This window comes from Rhinopithecus roxellana, chromosome 9, assembly GCF_007565055.1.
Source record: "Rhinopithecus roxellana isolate Shanxi Qingling chromosome 9, ASM756505v1, whole genome shotgun sequence".
NCBI lineage: Eukaryota > Metazoa > Chordata > Mammalia > Primates > Cercopithecidae > Rhinopithecus > Rhinopithecus roxellana.
In genome coordinates, this window is record NC_044557.1 from 24,495,287 (window position 1) to 24,512,383 (window position 17,097).

General features: G+C 39.2%; 1 protein-coding gene across 3 annotated transcripts in view; it reads left to right on the forward strand.

Annotated features, from left to right (window-relative positions):
- RBPMS (RNA binding protein, mRNA processing factor) overlaps positions 1-17,097 on the forward strand; it is a 191,884-nt gene that overhangs the window by 92,056 nt on the left and 82,731 nt on the right. For all 3 annotated transcript variants that reach the window (XM_010370884.2, XM_010370886.2, XM_010370885.2), the window contains exons 3-4: positions 2,056-2,094; positions 3,591-3,653. In XM_010370884.2, the coding sequence (XP_010369186.1) occupies positions 2,056-2,094; positions 3,591-3,653 (102 nt within the window). The remainder of the gene's footprint in view (positions 1-2,055; positions 2,095-3,590; positions 3,654-17,097) is intronic.

The window sequence follows — 17,097 nt, forward strand, 5'->3', positions numbered from 1 at the left end:
ATAAAACAGTCTAGCTTATGTGCCAAGAGGGCACCATGTCATAATGGACATAACTCCACCTGACAGCCGTCCCTTTAATGCAACAATAATGATGATGGCCCAGGGGAACAGAGGGCAGGCGCCAGGTCAGGTGGGAGGAAGTGGGAAAGGAAGAGAAGGTGGTGTGAAGAGAGTGCCACCTTTTATAGAATTTCCTGAGTTTCTTCTGCCGGGTTGTACTTTTATAAAAGGGACCATTTTTCTATCCTTTTTATAGAATGAAAACTGTTAAAGCAAATTGATCTTCTTAATATATAAAATACTGTTATGTTTTGGGGTGTATAGAGAGAAAGACATTCACCACCAAGCCCCTTACATGAATTATTAAAGTATCGTCACAGTCCTTTCAAGTGGATGAGTCTCATTTTTTCAAATGAGGAAAATGAAACTTGGAGCAGTTGAATAAATTGTGCTCAAGTTTACACACACAAAAAATGGTAGAGCCAAGATTCAAACCCAAGCCGTCTGACTCTGTCCTCTCTGTTCTGAACTATTATGTTATACTGCTTTTCTGTTTGTGTCTTGAGAATGCAATATATCCCTACCAGTGGTGTTTTACTTGAGTGAAATAATCCACTTGTCCTTTGCCTTCGAGACCTTCATGGTGTTTAAACCTCCGGTTTTTTCAGAATAGAGCACCTTGAAGAAAGGAAGAGGCAGAGCTGTGAATCATGACCTCTCTGGCCATAAGAGCTCAAGGCCTTTGAGGTGAAATGTTTATGGTAGCTAATTGGCAACATAGTTTTCTGCTGGGAAGATGTAAGGATGAATCAGTCTCAGCATCCTGCCCAGAAACCCTGATGATAAAGTCAGCACCCTGGTACATTCCTGACAACCCTCTTTTAATTAAAGTCCCTGGAGGCTGACCCTAGTCTGCAAATCTGTCTCTGCACTGATATGTGTAGTGGTCAATCATGTCAAGTGGTGTGTTTTTCGCCTGTGTCATCCATTGATGCAAGCCACCAGCTATTGATTATTTTCAGAAATAAACACATTTTGTTATGCTTATCTTGAGGAGCCGGGAGGGTTGAAGAGAGGGAGTGAAAGGGAGGGAGTGTTTCTGTCTTTCTTGAGCATGAGCTGGAATAAGAATCCAAAGGGATTATTTTTGCATGTCCCAATCAGAATAGCAACATGAAAGCTGGTTCCTTCAGTAAGTAAGCAAAAGAACTCAACAAAATTCAACATCATTGCCTGCTTAACCTTTTCTGGCAGTTTTGAAAATGTGGTCAGGGAGTTTTACCAAGTATATTTTTTTGAGACAGAGTCTGGCTCTGTCTCCCAGGCTGGAGTGCAGTGGCACCATCGTCTCACTGCAAGCTCCGCCTCCCAGATTCACGCCATTCTCCTACCTCAGCCTCCTGAGTAGCTGGGACTACAGACGCCCACCACCATGCCCGGATACTTTTTTTGTATTTTTAGTAGAGACAGAGTTTCACCATGTTAGCCAGGATGGTCTGGATCTCCAGACCTCGTGATCTGCCCGCCTTGGCCTCCCAAAGTGCTGGGATTACAGGCGTGAGCCACCGTGCAAGGCCCCAACTATATTCTTAATGTTTTATTGTTGTTATTTTATAGCAGATACATGACCAAATCAATACATGCTCTGACCTTCCTGTCGTATTAAATTTACCCTCTTTTCTTGCCTAGTTCTGTAAAATCCCTATTCTTATCTAGACCAAGAAAACAAAAAGATTGCTCTTAACAGAGACATTCATTTTTCTACCATTGTGTAATTTCATGAAAAAAAAATAGAAGGAAGAGAAGCACACACAGATGAATCCATAGATTGATTTTTTTTAAAGGCCCCAAGAAAGCAAACAGGTGTGTGTGTGTGTGTGTGTGTGTGTGTGTGTGTGTGCACGTGCACATGCATGTGTGTCATTTGCTTTCCCAGATAACTTAGGAGACATTTGTAAGAGGAGTTAGGTAATCAACAAAGAAATTACTTTTACATGAACAAGATGGTATTACTACAGTTACTTTTGGCTAAACTTGGTTTTTCTTTATTTTCAGGGCTATGAGGGTTCTCTTATAAAGCTCACATCTAAACAGGTAAGAATTTCAAACTGGCATATAAAGATCACTTTTTTACTTTCTTCAGTAATGTTACTGGGGCTTGACGTTCTTTTTTTTATTCCCATTAGGATTTGAGGGTTTTCTTGTCTTTAAAATAAAGAGTGAGATGTATTAGGAATTAGCACAGGAAAATGCTTCATAATTCTATAATCATCAGCTGGAATTTCAGGGACTGTCCCAGAGGAAGATAAACACAGTGGTATACTGAGATTGATTTGTATGTTCAGTGAAAATAGTGGTTTATTATTTAAATTCACTTTTATTCCCAAGTCTTTCCCATTTCTTTTTGTGAGGTTAAACAAACGTGTACAATCTGTGAATATCAGATAGTGAAGGATCATGCTGTCTGTCAAACCTCTAAACTAAGGCAGAGTCCCAAGTCCAGAGTGGAGCAGAGAATGTACAAAATGGAAGTGGTAGTCAGTGATTCTGATAGTTCCTACAAGCTTAGAGATTATAGCTATACTTTTTTTTTTTTTTTTTTTTTTAAAGCTAAGCACTTGGCATACACACCTCTCCAATCACTATTCATCTCTCTGGCTCATGAGAAGAATGATCTTGGAGGCAACCTTCTCTACTGCAAGAAAGGAAGTCCAAAGCTCTGAACAGCCTAATTAAGAAGATGATTTTTGTTTTGTTTTGTTTTGTTTGGTTTTGTTTTGTTTTGTTTTGTTTTGAGGCGGAGTCTCGCTCTGTTGCCCGGACTGGAGTGCAGTGGCCAGATCTCAGCTCACTGCAAGCTCTACCTCCCGGGTTCAAGCGATTCTCCTGCCTCAGCCTCCCAAGTAGCTGGGATTACAAGTGCACACCACCACACCCAGCTAGTTTTTGTATTTGTAGTAGAGACGGGGGTTTCACCATGTTGGCCAGGATGGTCTTGATCTCTTGACCTCGTGATCTGCCCACCTCAGCCTCCCAGAGTACTGGGATTACAGGCGTGAGCCACCCTGTCCAACCAGCACAGGATTTTTTAAAGCATCCCTTAGGATTTGAGATAGGAATGTTCACTTTATAATTTTGGTCATGCAGTGAGAGTTCAGGGGTTTTATCATTGTGTCATTGTATTCTTGCACTTACAGTGTACCAAAAGGTGATTCGGTTCTCTTTCCATTTTAAAAGATGAAGAAACTGAGGTACAGTGAATTTGATTTAGGAAAGTAGAGCCTCTCCAACCCAAGTTTTCCTCTATTCCCTTGTTCACTGCTATTCACCTTTCAACCACTTCTAGATTTTTTTATGATTCTCTAAATCCCCAGCTGTGCCCTTGAAGAACTACCCTCACCATCCCTTTGATTCATGTTAGAAATTTGGCTAAGCCACTAAGTCATGATTCTTCGGGACTTGGCTTTCTTATTTCTGCCCATTGCCTGTGGTCATTTCTTTATCTTAGCTCTTCAGTTTGACGTCACCCTTGACCTAGAAAAATAGACATCATCTGATTTTTTTCTTCATATTTCTCTTTTTTTCCTCAGCCTGTAGGTTTTGTCAGTTTTGACAGTCGCTCAGAAGCAGAAGCTGCAAAGAACGCTTTGAATGTAAGTACTAATGATGTAATTGTAGGGGGTTTCCATATGAGGTGGTGGGAAGTAATGGAATCTCTTTGGACGGGAAATCAAGTGGAAAGAATATGACTGCACAATCTAAAGGAGGGATTCATCAATTTAATTAGCCCTCTAAAGAGCTTTTTCCAAGAATTGTGATCAGAGGTACAGATTATTAAATAGCACTCTGCTTTTTGATTGCTTTGAATGAAATGCTCAAAATATCTGAGATATGATGATGTGGGTCTTATTTTAATCCAGCCCATCCCATCCCATGGTGGTGTGTAGTGCTGCTTTGTTTTTTCCAGAGGAGATATTTGAGATGTTAGCTTGCTCATCATTATACTCTAAATGACTATGCTCAGAATAGATTGAAATCCTGGCTTTTTTCATGTCATGAGGCTTTCCTTTTAGATATGCAGCATTTAAAAAAAAGAAAAACTGCTCATAGTCTTTATTCTGGTTGATTAAAAATGTACGTATAAGGCTTTCCCAAAAGATGTGTGTTGTAATAGAATAAATTACAGTCATTTGTAATTGAGTAGATATATCTGTATTTGGTTTGTAGGTGTGTTGTTGCTGTGTGTTTTGAGACTTTTACCAGTATTGTTTTGGTGAATGTTTTTCCTCCTTAATATGTTGAAAAACTAAACAACTTAAGGGAACTAAGTTAGAGAAGGTGAAAGGAAGCAGAATGTAGTTTCAGATGCTGAGGATGAATCCTCAGGTGAGGAGTCTCAGTGAAGGCTGGCTCCATCATGCTCTAGGCAGTTGGCCTAAGTGGCTGTGAACAAGTGCTGATTGAAGAACTCAGTGTTTAGGGTGCTTCCTAAAAGGCAAGCAGCCACTTGACTTGTTGTAATACAAGTACCATTTTGGAGGCTTCTGGGAACTTGTGTCTGGCCTTTGTGTTGCTGTGGTACCTGCAGGTACCCCTGGCAGCTGCTCCTTTGAGTAGACCATGCAGAGTGCTGTTGGAGAGACATGGTATAGGTGATGACTTAGAGGTCCAAGCAAAAGTCTTCATACTTCATATAATGGTGTCACTGATACACAACCTTAAAAGGTTTTTAGACTTTGGAACAAAAATGTGTACACTCTGAGAAGAAACACCTTAATTGTTGTTGGTTTTTCATATAAAGCATGTAGGAACATCTTAGGATTCCAGGAATTCCAGAGTCCAGAATTTTTCTGGATTTGGATAAATGACCTGGTCAGAATAACTGCCTACTCACTCTGTTCCTCTCCTGTAGAACAAAATATAAACCAATTATTTATTGAGCACCAGTAGTATACACCGAAGCACAGTATATAATTAAATGTTTTGATGTAACAGTTGTTTTATGATTTTTGCATTAAATACATAAAACCAGAATTTTCTCAGTATAATGACACTGTAAACTTAAAAATAGAACCACAGTTTCAATTTAGCAGTGTTTTATTTTAACCAGGTGGGCACCTTCTAAATGCAGAAATATTCTGGGTCCTTTAAGTTATGTTAGGTGAAGTTTTCACCATGTTCTTTTCATTGTTCTTACAAAGGAAGTAACAAGCAGTTGAAGCTTCACAGACTTGGCTCTCATTGCTTTACTGTATTTCTCTTATGTGTATAAAGATGTCACTGACTCATTTTCTGAACAATAGGCTTTTATAGTGACCTCTCATCTGACAAGGCAACATTCCCTTAGGTGGTAGGTTGTGTTTTTGTTTTTTAGAGATAGCCGAAGGGTTTTGTTTGTTTGTTAAAGAATAAAGACAGACAGGGTGTTGCTGTGTTGCCCAGGCTGGTCTCCAGCTCCTGGACTTCAGAGATTCTCCCACCTTGGCCTTCCAGAGTGTTGAGATTACAAGCATGAGCCACGACACCAAGCTGAAATTTTTTTTGCTTTTTTTTTTTTTTTTTTTTAATGTTTAAATGATAGTAGTCAAAAAACTGTGTTTCCTCGCCCTACTGAATACAGTGAACATAGTTTCAGTTTTTCTTGGTGCCTAAAGGTTATCATTACAAATAGCAGGTAATGAACCTACTGTAATATAATGATAGAGGTGTTTAACCCTGTTTGCCCCTGTGTCAGCTGGCCACAGATCACTGTTGTCTGGTCCTGAGGTCTGGTTTTAGGTTATTCTTGCACTAGGCTCTCCATTCTTTTTTTTGCACTGGCAGTATGGCTTTCTCCAGCTGTATCCTCTCCTTTAATCATTAATACTCTTTGCTACTTGTGTGTTAATAACTTGGGAAGAACCCCAAATAAAACAGGTCTAATTCTGTCCTATTCTGTGGGCCTAAGAGAAAATCCATATTTACCTGTGGAATAATGATCCCACTGCTGCCCAGAGCTGACTTACATAAGAGTGTAAGGCATTTACTGAGCTCCTGGCTGATCTCTTGACATTTTGAACTTTTCTATGTAAAGTAGTAGAAGTGTTAGAAATCTTCCTGATGTTATATTTAGGGAAACAGACTTGGAGGGGACGGATGATTCACTCATCATGTGTAGGTTTAGAGCTCCAACTAGGAGGCAACTAAAAGTAAACTTCTTGCATCTAAGTCTTGTCCATTTTATACATCTTTTTGCTTGCTTTGTACATGGGATGTTGCTGCATTTTTCCTTGTGGCAGTTAAAGACTGTTTAATTCACAATGTCCAGGACAAATGTCCACTGTAAAGTTCGGTGTGTGACCATGGAGCAGACCCATTCAAGGTCATGTATTTAATCATGAAGCCCAATAGGTATATTCTTTGTGACCCAACATATTAGGCTCTTTTCAAGGTCGTCTTTTCTAATTGACGAGTTAAAAACATACGATGCTTGTAGCCATTAAAAGTTTTCTCCGGCCGGGCGCGGTGGCTCAAGCTTGTAATCCCAGCACTTTGGGAGGCCGAGGCGGGCGGATCACGAGGTCAGGAGATCAAGACCATCCTGGCTAACACGGTGAAACCCCGTCTCTACTAAAAAATACAAAAAAAAACTAGCCAGGCATGGTGGTGGGCGCCCGTAGTCCCAGCTACTCGGGAGGCTGAGGCAGGAGAATGGCGTCAACCCGGGAGGCGGAGCTTGCAGTGAGCCGAGATCCGGCCACTGCACTCCAGCCTGGGCGACAGAGCGAGACTCCATCTCCAAAAAAAAAAAAAAAAGTTTTCTCCTCTCATGTCATCTGTCCAGGGTTCTCTTAACAACATTTTCTTATTTTCCTTTGGAGAGAGAATTCAATGTTGTAATGTTTTGTTTTACTCCACTATTGAGAAACATATACCTGAATCCAGTAAGTTTCCCTGTGTAGAATAGTTTAGTGTTATGAACCACTTCTCCATGTTTACTTTCTCTTTTTGTTGTTTCTGTCTTGATTGCTGTCTGGTTCAGTTGTTAGTATTAATGATTAGTCTTTTCTCAAAATGACTGATTTTTAAAATCTATTTATTTTCTTCCATTTTTGGACTGGGATTCAGCCATTTTGATAATTGTATGGAAAAACATGCTCAGATTGAATTAAGTTGTAACAGTGAACTTTTTATCAGGGAACTACTCAAACCTTCTAAAGTTAAATACAGCACGTTTTGTTTCTATAGCAAAAAGTCCCACGTTAGGCAAAGAATAACTCACACCCAGACTTCTTTTCAGGTTATCTTTGGTCTCATTAATCCACATCATTAAAAGCCCCATCCAGTCTTTAACCTGGCAGCAAAATATCTGACCTATTCTTTGTCTTTAACTCACTTTGTAATTTCTGTACCTGTTTTGAATTTCCAAGCTAAAGGAAGGGGGCACTGAAAATCTTAAGTATCAAATTATTTTTAGGACTTGTTTATAATTTTGGAAGGTAAATTAGATGCACTACTATAGGGAGTTAGCTAGATGTAGGAGAAATTCTGACTTGTGCAAATTTTTAAAAGGAATACGGAATGTGGAAGGGTAAAGATCCCCAACAGATGTGGGAGTAAACCATCTGGCTATTCCCAGCAACTGTGAGGACCTCAAATTGTCATTATTGTCTAGTAGGAATCTTATTTTTATAAATAAGAATGATTTGTAGTTAACCTTCAATTCAGGCTTACGCATGATCTCTGCTAATGTAGAGATCTCTGTAATGACCTGTTATGGCATTGTCTTGTCTTACTGGTGTCTGGAAATTGACCATTACTTTAAAAAGTTGTGAACTCTTTAGTATATGTGCCATTCATTTGTTATCCTTCCTTCCCTGATTTTGGATAGTTGTTATTGGGCTAGGTTTTATCTTAGACTGTATTAAGTCACATGAGAACTAGAAAAGTCTGCGTACATCACTACAAATTGCCTTCCCAACCAAAATTGCTTAGGCTAGTGTAGTAATTAGCTTTACTCTCAAACTGTACTCATTAATCTAAGTGATCTCTAATTATCAGTGAACCTCCAAGTTCAGTGTTGTTTTTCTTCCAGATAGCTCTTGAGATGTAATTTGCATATGATTCACCCATTTTAAAAATACAATGGCTTTTGGTATATTACCTTATTTTTTAAAATTACGGTAAAATACATTTAAAATGTTGCTATTTTAATGACTTCTAAATGTATGCTTTCTTGGCATTATTTACATTCACCATGTTGTGCAATCATTACCACTATTTTCAAACTTTTTCATCAACCCAAGCAGAAACTCTATAGCCCTTATGCAGGAAATACCTCCCCATTCTCCCTTTTCCCCAGCCCCTGGTAATCTCTAATCTGCTTGCTTTCTCTGTGAATTTGCCTATTCTAAATAATGAAATATTTGTCTTTTTGCTTCTGGCTCTTCTTTCTTAGCATAACATTTTTGAGATTCATCCACGCTGTGGCATTTACCAGAATCGAATTCCTTTTTATAGCTGAATAAAATTGTATTATATGGATATGTGCATTTTGTTTATCCATTCATTTGTTGATGGATGCTTAGATTGTTTCCACCTTTTGGCTATTGTGAATAAGGCCACAGTGAACATTGGTGTGTAAGTATCTGAATCTGTTAAAATTCCTTTGGGTATACCTAGGAGTAGAATTTCTGGGTCATGTGGTGATCATTATGTTAGCTTTTTGTTTACTTTGGTTTGTAATTGTTTTCCATAGTGATTGCACCATTTTGCATTCAAAACTTGTTTCCGTTTTTAAAATTATAACCATTCTAGTAGATATGAAGCAATCGTGGATTCTTGCTAAATGCTTTTTGACTGATTTTAATAGTAGATTTGATTTCTGTAGGAATTTCACATGACTTAAAATGTTTCCTTTAGCAGGGACAAGTAACATTTCTGTGACAGTTCTAAGTAATGGAACTGCGTTTGTTTTACTTATTAATAACAGAAACGGGAAAAACTCAACCCTTGTATTGCTCTTTTAATAAGACAGAACTTGAAGGAAAAGTATTTTGTCAAGGTCTAAATAGATTTTGGAATAAAGAGTTGAAAAGCATTGTTTAAAAGAGGTAAAATGGCTGCCACTCAGACTTCCATTGCAAAGAAACCTTAATAATAAATGGAAAAACTGTATCTAAACTAAAAAATATATAAAATATTAAATTATCTCTTGACTATTGAAAAAATTTGATTCAATAGTATTTGCAGTTAAGAGAGAATTTTAGAAAACTTTGATAATTTGTAAGAAAATGTGCTGAGAAAAGACTTGATAGTGTCAGATGTTGAAAAAACAGCTGATGTGATCAGGAAAACTTAGCCCCTTTTTCATTTCCATAAATTCCTGGCATTCAAATAAGCACTACAGTTATTTATAAATATCACAGTGATTACAGTCTCATACATAATTTGTTATATTAAATAGTTTGAGCTTTCCAGCTACCAAGGTTCTTTATAATTAGATATAATTAATTCATTAGTTCTATACCAAGTTTCTCATTGGTGAGATGGAGGTATTATTTACTTCGAAATAGTAAAGGGAAAACAAGCAAAAGCATTTGCAAATGCTCTGTAAGTAAACCTATACCATGAATATATTTTCTTGGCCAGAAGTACTGGGACAGACCGTTAAATATGGAGGGGATACCAGGGCAGTCAAGACCTGCACTGGCTACACAGAAACATTTCGACTTGGTTAGGCAGTCTCTGTTTCCTGTGTTACAGGTTTTCCTGACAGCCTGTGCAAGTTAGGACTTTTGATCTTAATATTTGTACAGCTTGTGAGTTAGGTGAATTATTTCCACCAAACAAAACTTTTTACAAATATAAGCGTCCAGATGGCCTAGTTCAACTCCACTGGCTCCCACTAGACACCATATCAATATGTTTCTTATCAGTTTTGAAATTTTCTCCTTAAGTTTCATTTAGCATATTGCCGAAAGTGGATTAAAGAGGCCCAATTAGTAAGATCCCAGCTGGGACTTTTAGATGGGAAATATGCAGGATTGCCAGATGAGATCATGGGCCTGATCTAGTGTTTATCTGTTAAATCTGTTTATAACTGCTTAACTCTTGACTTGCAGACTTTTAAGGCAGCCATTTGACGTCACAGGGTTGGGAACTAGGCTTGTGCCAGTATAAAGCTGCTGTGATGTGGGGCCATTGGGCCCTTTTGTTGTTTTTCTCAGCTATGTGCATGCACTTTGGAGCTTGACAAACAGCCGTATCCAGTGAACTCCCTGCAAAGAAATTTGATATTGACTCACCATGAAAGGCATACCACCAAAAGTGACTCCTAACCCATGTACAATTCAGAAAAAAAGCACTAGTTAACAAGTGCCCACTGAGTGATTATTTAGTTCTAGAATCTGTTCAGATTTTCTTTGTTCTGGCTCTGTTCTCTTCATGGTGGCGCTGCAATTTTTGGATGTTATAAAACCTCCCTACGATTATAATAGCACGTAAGTTAAAAGTTCTGAAAAAACAAATGAAGATGCATTTATTTAAGTAGTCTTCAGTTTTTTCCTGAAGAAGAGTAAGTTGATTATTTGAATTTATGAAGCATTTACTTAGGAAACTAGAAAATAAAACACTAGTGAAAGAACCTCTCCAGGCACAGTGACTCATGACTATAATCCCAGCACTTTGGGAGGCCGAGGTGGGCGGATCACCTGAGGTCAGGCATTCAAGACCAGCCTGGTCCAACATGGTGAAACCCTGTCTCTACTGAAAATACAAAATTTAGCCGGGCATGGTGGTATCCTGTAATTCTAGCTACTCCGGAGGCTGAGGCACGAGAATCACTTGTATCTGGGAGGCGGAGGTTGCAGTGAGCCAAGATCGTGCCACTGCATTCCAGCCTGGGTGACAGAGCGAGACTCCATCTCAAAAAAATAATTAATTAATTTAAGTAATTAATTAATTAAATAAACAGGATTCACCCCAGGTCTGTATCCAGTGCTCCTACTCTTTACTAGGCTGGCCAACGTGGCAAAACCCCGACTTTACTAAAAATACAAAAAGAAAAAACCAAAAAATTAGCTCGGCACGGTGGTGGGTGCCTGTTATCCCAGCTACTTGGGAGGCTGAGGCAGGAGAATCGCTTGAACCCAGGAGATGGAGCTTGCAGTGAGCTGAGATCGTGCCATTGCACTCCAGCCTGAGCGATGGAGCGAGACTGTGTCTCAAAAAAAAAAAAAGAATCTCAAGGAAGTTTAAAGAAAGAAAAGTAATCAGAAATGTTAGTAGCATCCTTTCCCTGGGGAAATAGGGAGGAAGACCCACACATTCTCACACATAAACCAGTGTATATTCCAGTGACAAGTATATGTGGAAATCTCAACTTCACCCAGCTCTTCTCTAGGTAGAACACTTCATCACATAATTATATTACTGTGTGAAATAGCTCTCAGAATTTTCCTTAAGGCCTTTTTTGAGGATCTATTTGTTTAAACTTACATCATTTTAAAACTCATGCCATTTTAAAAATGATACCCCATTTGACCTCACCCTTTCTCCATGGTTTTTCAGACATTTCAGAAAGTGTTGTGGATCTAATTTGCCTCTATTGTAAATGTAAATAGAAAATATAGTTAGTGTTTTTGGAACATGAAGTGCAGAGTGAGTCTTTTGCTAGATCTTGTTTTGGCTGCTAAGAAGCCAAGCCAGTTTTAGAACCAAGAAGTCTTAATGTCTTGACTGTCTTGACATTACTGATGGTTCTGCAGGGCAGCACATTTTGGCAGCTTAAATCACTGTCGTCTTTGTTCTCTTTTACTTTTAGTGAATGATCACATCATCACAATGACTAGGGTCTTCAGAGTTCCCTTTCACACACTGGCTTAATGCTCCTGATAATCCATAAGGATTTGAACTTTTGCTGCACAAAGCTAGAACCCTTGGTCTTACTCTGTAACTGGAATGCATTAAAACATTTTAAAACCCTGGGGAGCCAGGTAGGACTTAACCATCTCAAAGATTGAATAAGGTGTTTTGGGCCGGGCGCGGTGGCTCAAGCCTGTAATCCCAGCACTTTGGGAGGCCGAGACGGGCGAATCACGAGGTCAGGAGATTGAGACCATCCTGGCTAACACGGTGAAACCCCGTCTCTACTAAAAAATGCAAAAAAACTAGCCGGGCGAGGTGGCGGGCACCTGTAGTCCCAGCTACTCGGGAGGCTGAGGCAGGAGAATGGCGTCAACCCGGGAGGCGGAGCTTGCAGTGAGCCGAGATCTGGCCACTGCCCTCCAGCCTGGGCGACAGAGCGAGACTCCGTCTCAAAAAAAAAAAAAAAAAGGTGTTTTGATAGATACTGGTTAATTATTGTACTATTTCAAGTGTATACAATATGAGGTATTTTCTTTCTTTATAATTAAATGCAGCCTTTTTTTTTTGCTGTTTATAGACATTTAATAATTACATGGATGCGTTAAAAAATTTTAATGAGAAAATTACAAATAGTCAAAATTTTTTATATGTAAAATAAGTGAGGGAGAAGAAATAGAGTAAATGTTTATAGAATGTGAAAAATTATATAATACATAATAAATATGAAACTAGGAGGAATAAATAAAACCAAATTTTAGTGAACACGATTAGACTAATCTAGAATCTAAAAGATAATAAAATCTGTTAACAAAACTAATATTTATAGAAAAATACACCATGAAGTATATTTTCAAGACTAAAATTTCTCTTTTAAAAATCTAGTGTTAAGTTTCAGTAGATAACATTTTGAAAAACTAAGTGATGCTTTGAGTAACCTGGTCATTGCATAAAAGGATAAGATTTTTTTTTTTTTCCTGGCCATTGTGTAGCAAGTTAATTTTTAGGATTATTGTTTTTAATCAGAAGTTCAAAATAATTTCCCCAGAAAAGCAGTGGGGTAGAAAATTTCTGCTATAAACTTATGACCAACAGTTCTCTTACATTTTGAATTTTTAAATCTATTTTCTCCTTTATTTGCCTTACACAAGACAACAGTCATATGTAAATGAATGAATAAATACACAGAGTACTTAAAGAGTTAAATTTGTAAACATAGGACATGAAAATAAGTTTAGATGGAAAAGGAATTCACATCACATTACTTTATAACAAAGGAACAAAAATGTAAAGTATAAAAGCATTATTTCTATGTGTACTTTCAAAAATAAAATAAAAATACAATCCATCCAAAGTAATTTCTGTATAATGTCTCACAGAATTTAGGTATTCACTTAGAAGTCAGATGTAATGATGTCCAAATAAAAGAACATTGAATATAAGGCAGAAACGGTTATTTAAGATTACAGGTCATAGATACACCTCTGTGGAAAAGGCAAACAACTAGGTGTGAAACAGAATCTGACTCTTCACACATCTTAGAATGCTCTATAAATGAGTGACAAAATGAATGGAGGAAAGGCTTTTAGGCTTAGGGATGACCCTAGGTAACTCTAACAGGAAGATGTTGATTTTAACAAAATTTCACCCTGTCCCCTTGATTTATCTGTAGAGGTGTTTACCAAATTCTGAAAACACACTTGAAACTGTTCTTAAAAATTTTAATACACTGACATTGAAAACATAGTGTGTATTTGATGGTAGGGTGATTTTATGTATTTCTGCATAACATCAAGTGTTAGTGAGTTTGTACTGTAAAAAGGCACTAAATTTGTTAATTGAGGCCAAGAAGAGAACAATGGAAGTATGTCTTCTTGATAACCAGTCATGAGGGTGTCTGAATCCAGCTGGCTTGATTTATATCCAGGCCCTGTCACTTTACTGATTTGGGGGCTCTTCTTCAAGCCTTGATTTTCTTTCCTATGCTGTTGATCGTGGCCACCTCAAAGGGTAAGAGGATCAAATTAAATGAGATGGTGGGTGTTTTCGGTGGTTTTTGATTTTTTGTTGTTAAGACGGGGTCTTGTCCTGTTGCCCAGGCTAGAGTGCAGTGGTGCGATCATGACTCACTACAGCCTCAACCTCCCAGCCTTAAGTGCCCCTCCCACCTCAGCCTCCCGAATAGCTAGGACCACAGACACATGCCACCAGGCCTGGCTAATTTTTTTATGTTTTGGAGAAGTGGTGTCTCTCTGTGTTGCCCAGGCTGATCTCAAACTCCTGGCCTCAAGTGATCTCTCAGCTCAGCTTCGCAAAGTGTTGGGATTACAGCTGTGAGCCATTGCGTCTGACCAAGATGGGTATTTTTAAAGCCATTGGCATTCAATAATGGTAAAAATACTGATAATTAATGATAATGACAACCTTCACAAAGGACTGTTTTTTATTCCTAAAGTTTCTTTTTCTCTTTTCCTTTTCTTTTTTCTTTTCGCTTTTCTCTTTCTGTTCTCTCTTCTCTCTTCTCTCTTCTCCTCTCTCCTCTCTCCTCTCTCCTCTTTTTTCTGAGACGGAGTTTCGCTCTGTCGCCCAGACTGGAGTGCAGTGGTGTGGTGATCTCAGTTCACTGCAACCTCTGCCTCCCGGGTTCAGGCTATTCTTCGGCCTCAGCCTCATGAGTAGCTGGGACTACAGGCATGCTCTGCCACACCCGGCTAATTTTTGAGTTTTTAGTAAAGATGGGGTCTCACCATGTTGGTCAGGCTGGTCTTGAACTCCTGATCTCGTGATCTGCCTGCCTCGGCCTCCTACAGTGCTGAGATTACAGGCGTGAGTCACCATGCCCGGCTAAAGTCTCTTTTTCCGTATACTGGTTTTTAAAATAATTTTGGTGGAACCCCAAATTCCAGTGGATTCAGAGTATTTCTAAACATTGACTTATAGTTAATGGCAAAATTATTCATCCTTCCTTTCTTGGAGCTCATCAGGGAAACACAGTTGCAATGTTATTTAATATTCTCAAGCCTATGAAATATTGTAAGCCAAACAAACACATCCCACATCCTCATCTCCATTTTATTCTATCTTAATTGTGCACATCTTTCTCCATTTCAAATTCTAACTGAATCTGTGTTTCAAAGACCCAGCATCCATTGATTATGATGTTTCTTTAGCAGCCAGTGAGATTCCTGACTTAGAGGGTTTTTTTTTCTTTTCTTTTTTTTTTTTTTTTGAGACGGAGCCTTGCTCTGTTACCCAGGCTGGAGTGCAGTGGTGCAATCTTGGCTCACTGCAACCTCCGCCTCCAGGGTTCAAGCGATTCTCCTGCCTCATCCTCATGAGTAGCTGGGATTACAGGCACGCGCCACCACGCAGTGCTAATTTTTGTATTTTTAGTAGCGACAGCGTTTCACCGTGTTGGTCAGCTGGTCTCAAACTCCTGACCTTGTGATGCGGCCACCTCGGCCTCCCAACTGACTTAGAGTTTATTGTATAGATAAGCCTTTTTGCAGAAAGGGAGAAACTCAGCCTTAGTTTGGTTAGATCACTAGTAATCTAATTGCAAGGATTCATTAGAGGAAGAACACTGATTTCAGTTGCTCAGAGGCGAGATAGGTTTTGCCTCACTTTGTTTTGGCTCCCTGTGCAGCACAGGAAGTACTTTGCAGTGAACTTCCTAAGTTTGGACTTGACTGTTTACATTCTTTTCAATTAACTTGTCCCTTCAGCCCCAAGTTCTTGGTTGGAAGGAGCTTGCAAGCCATTTGATGGTGTGTGTTAGAGGTGTTTTAACAATAGGGTTAAGGAGCAAATTTACCTGCTTTCCTTATTTCTGTATTTTTACGAAATTCATCAGCGACATCTCCCCCAACCCCTACTGATTAATTTAGTAAATGGTATTAGTAAATGATGTTGAGGACCAGTAAATAATATATTGGTATAAATGGCTCATTTTTATCCTTAGTGAAATTAAGGATATAAAACCATTGACTTATAAAATTATTTGTATTTTTTAAATGTAATACAGCTTTTTCTTTCTAAAAATTTGTTATTGTCAACTCGTACAGTTTGAAAATTAGTAACTAGATCGAGACAGTGATTATCTTTGGGGGAGGGGGAAGAAAACAAGAAAATGCACATGTTTTCTACTTGCTCTTGGTGTTTAACTTCATTAACGTTACCTAAACTTGGTTGGGCACACACAGGGTGGGAGGCTTCACTGGATCCTGTTGGGGGCTGGGGGGTTCATTGCTAAAATAATGGAGAGCAGAAACAGGATTGTGAAAATATACTTGGAGGCCTATTGTGGTCTATGTCTGATCTTTAAATAGAAACCTTCTCAAAATGATTTTGGAAAGTTTAGGCAACTGTGTTTTTTTGTTTGTTTGTTTGTTTGTTTGTTTTCCAATTGTAGAGTTTATGTCAGTACTGCTTTCTCTCCTCCTCCCTCTTTTGTTTCCTTCTGCACCAGCCACTAATAAAAGCTCAAAGTAAACTTTGCAGAATGATCCTTAAACATATACAGAAAATTAAGATAGGTCCTCAAATGACCTAACAAGCACTTAAGGTGAAGCTAAAAGAAGAGCACATTAAATGCATTCTCGGTCTGCCTACCTCAGAAGTGGGACTTACTTTTCATGTGCTTTTCCATGTAGACACAGACACCCCCACCCCCGACAGTTTCACTCTTGTTGCCCAGGCTGGAGTGCAGTGGCACAATCTTGGCTCACTGCAACCTCTACCTCCACAGTTCAGACAATTCTTCTGCCTCAGCCTCCTGAGTAGCTGGGATTACAGGCATGCAGCACCACGTCTGGCTAAGTTTTGTATTTTTAGTAGAGATGGGGTTTCACCATGTTTGTCAGGCTGGTCTCTAACTCCTGACCTCAGGTGATGCACCTGCCTCTCCCAAAGTGCTGGCATTACAGGTGTGAGCCACCATGCCCAGCTGACACATGTTTCTTTTTTTTTTTTTTTTTTTTGAGACAGTCTCGCTCTGTCACCCAGGCTGGAGTGCTATGGCCGGATCTCAGCTCACTGCAAGCTCCGCCTCCCGGGTTCACGCCATTCTCCTGTCTCAGCCTCCCGGGTAGCTGGGACTACAGGCGCCGCCACGTCGCCCGGCTAGTTTTTTGTATTTTTTAGTAGAGACGGGGTTTCACCATGTTAGCCAGGATGGTCTCGATCTCCTGACCTCGTGATCCGCCCGTCTCGGCCTCCCAAAGTGCTGGGATTACAGGCTTGAGCCACCGCGCC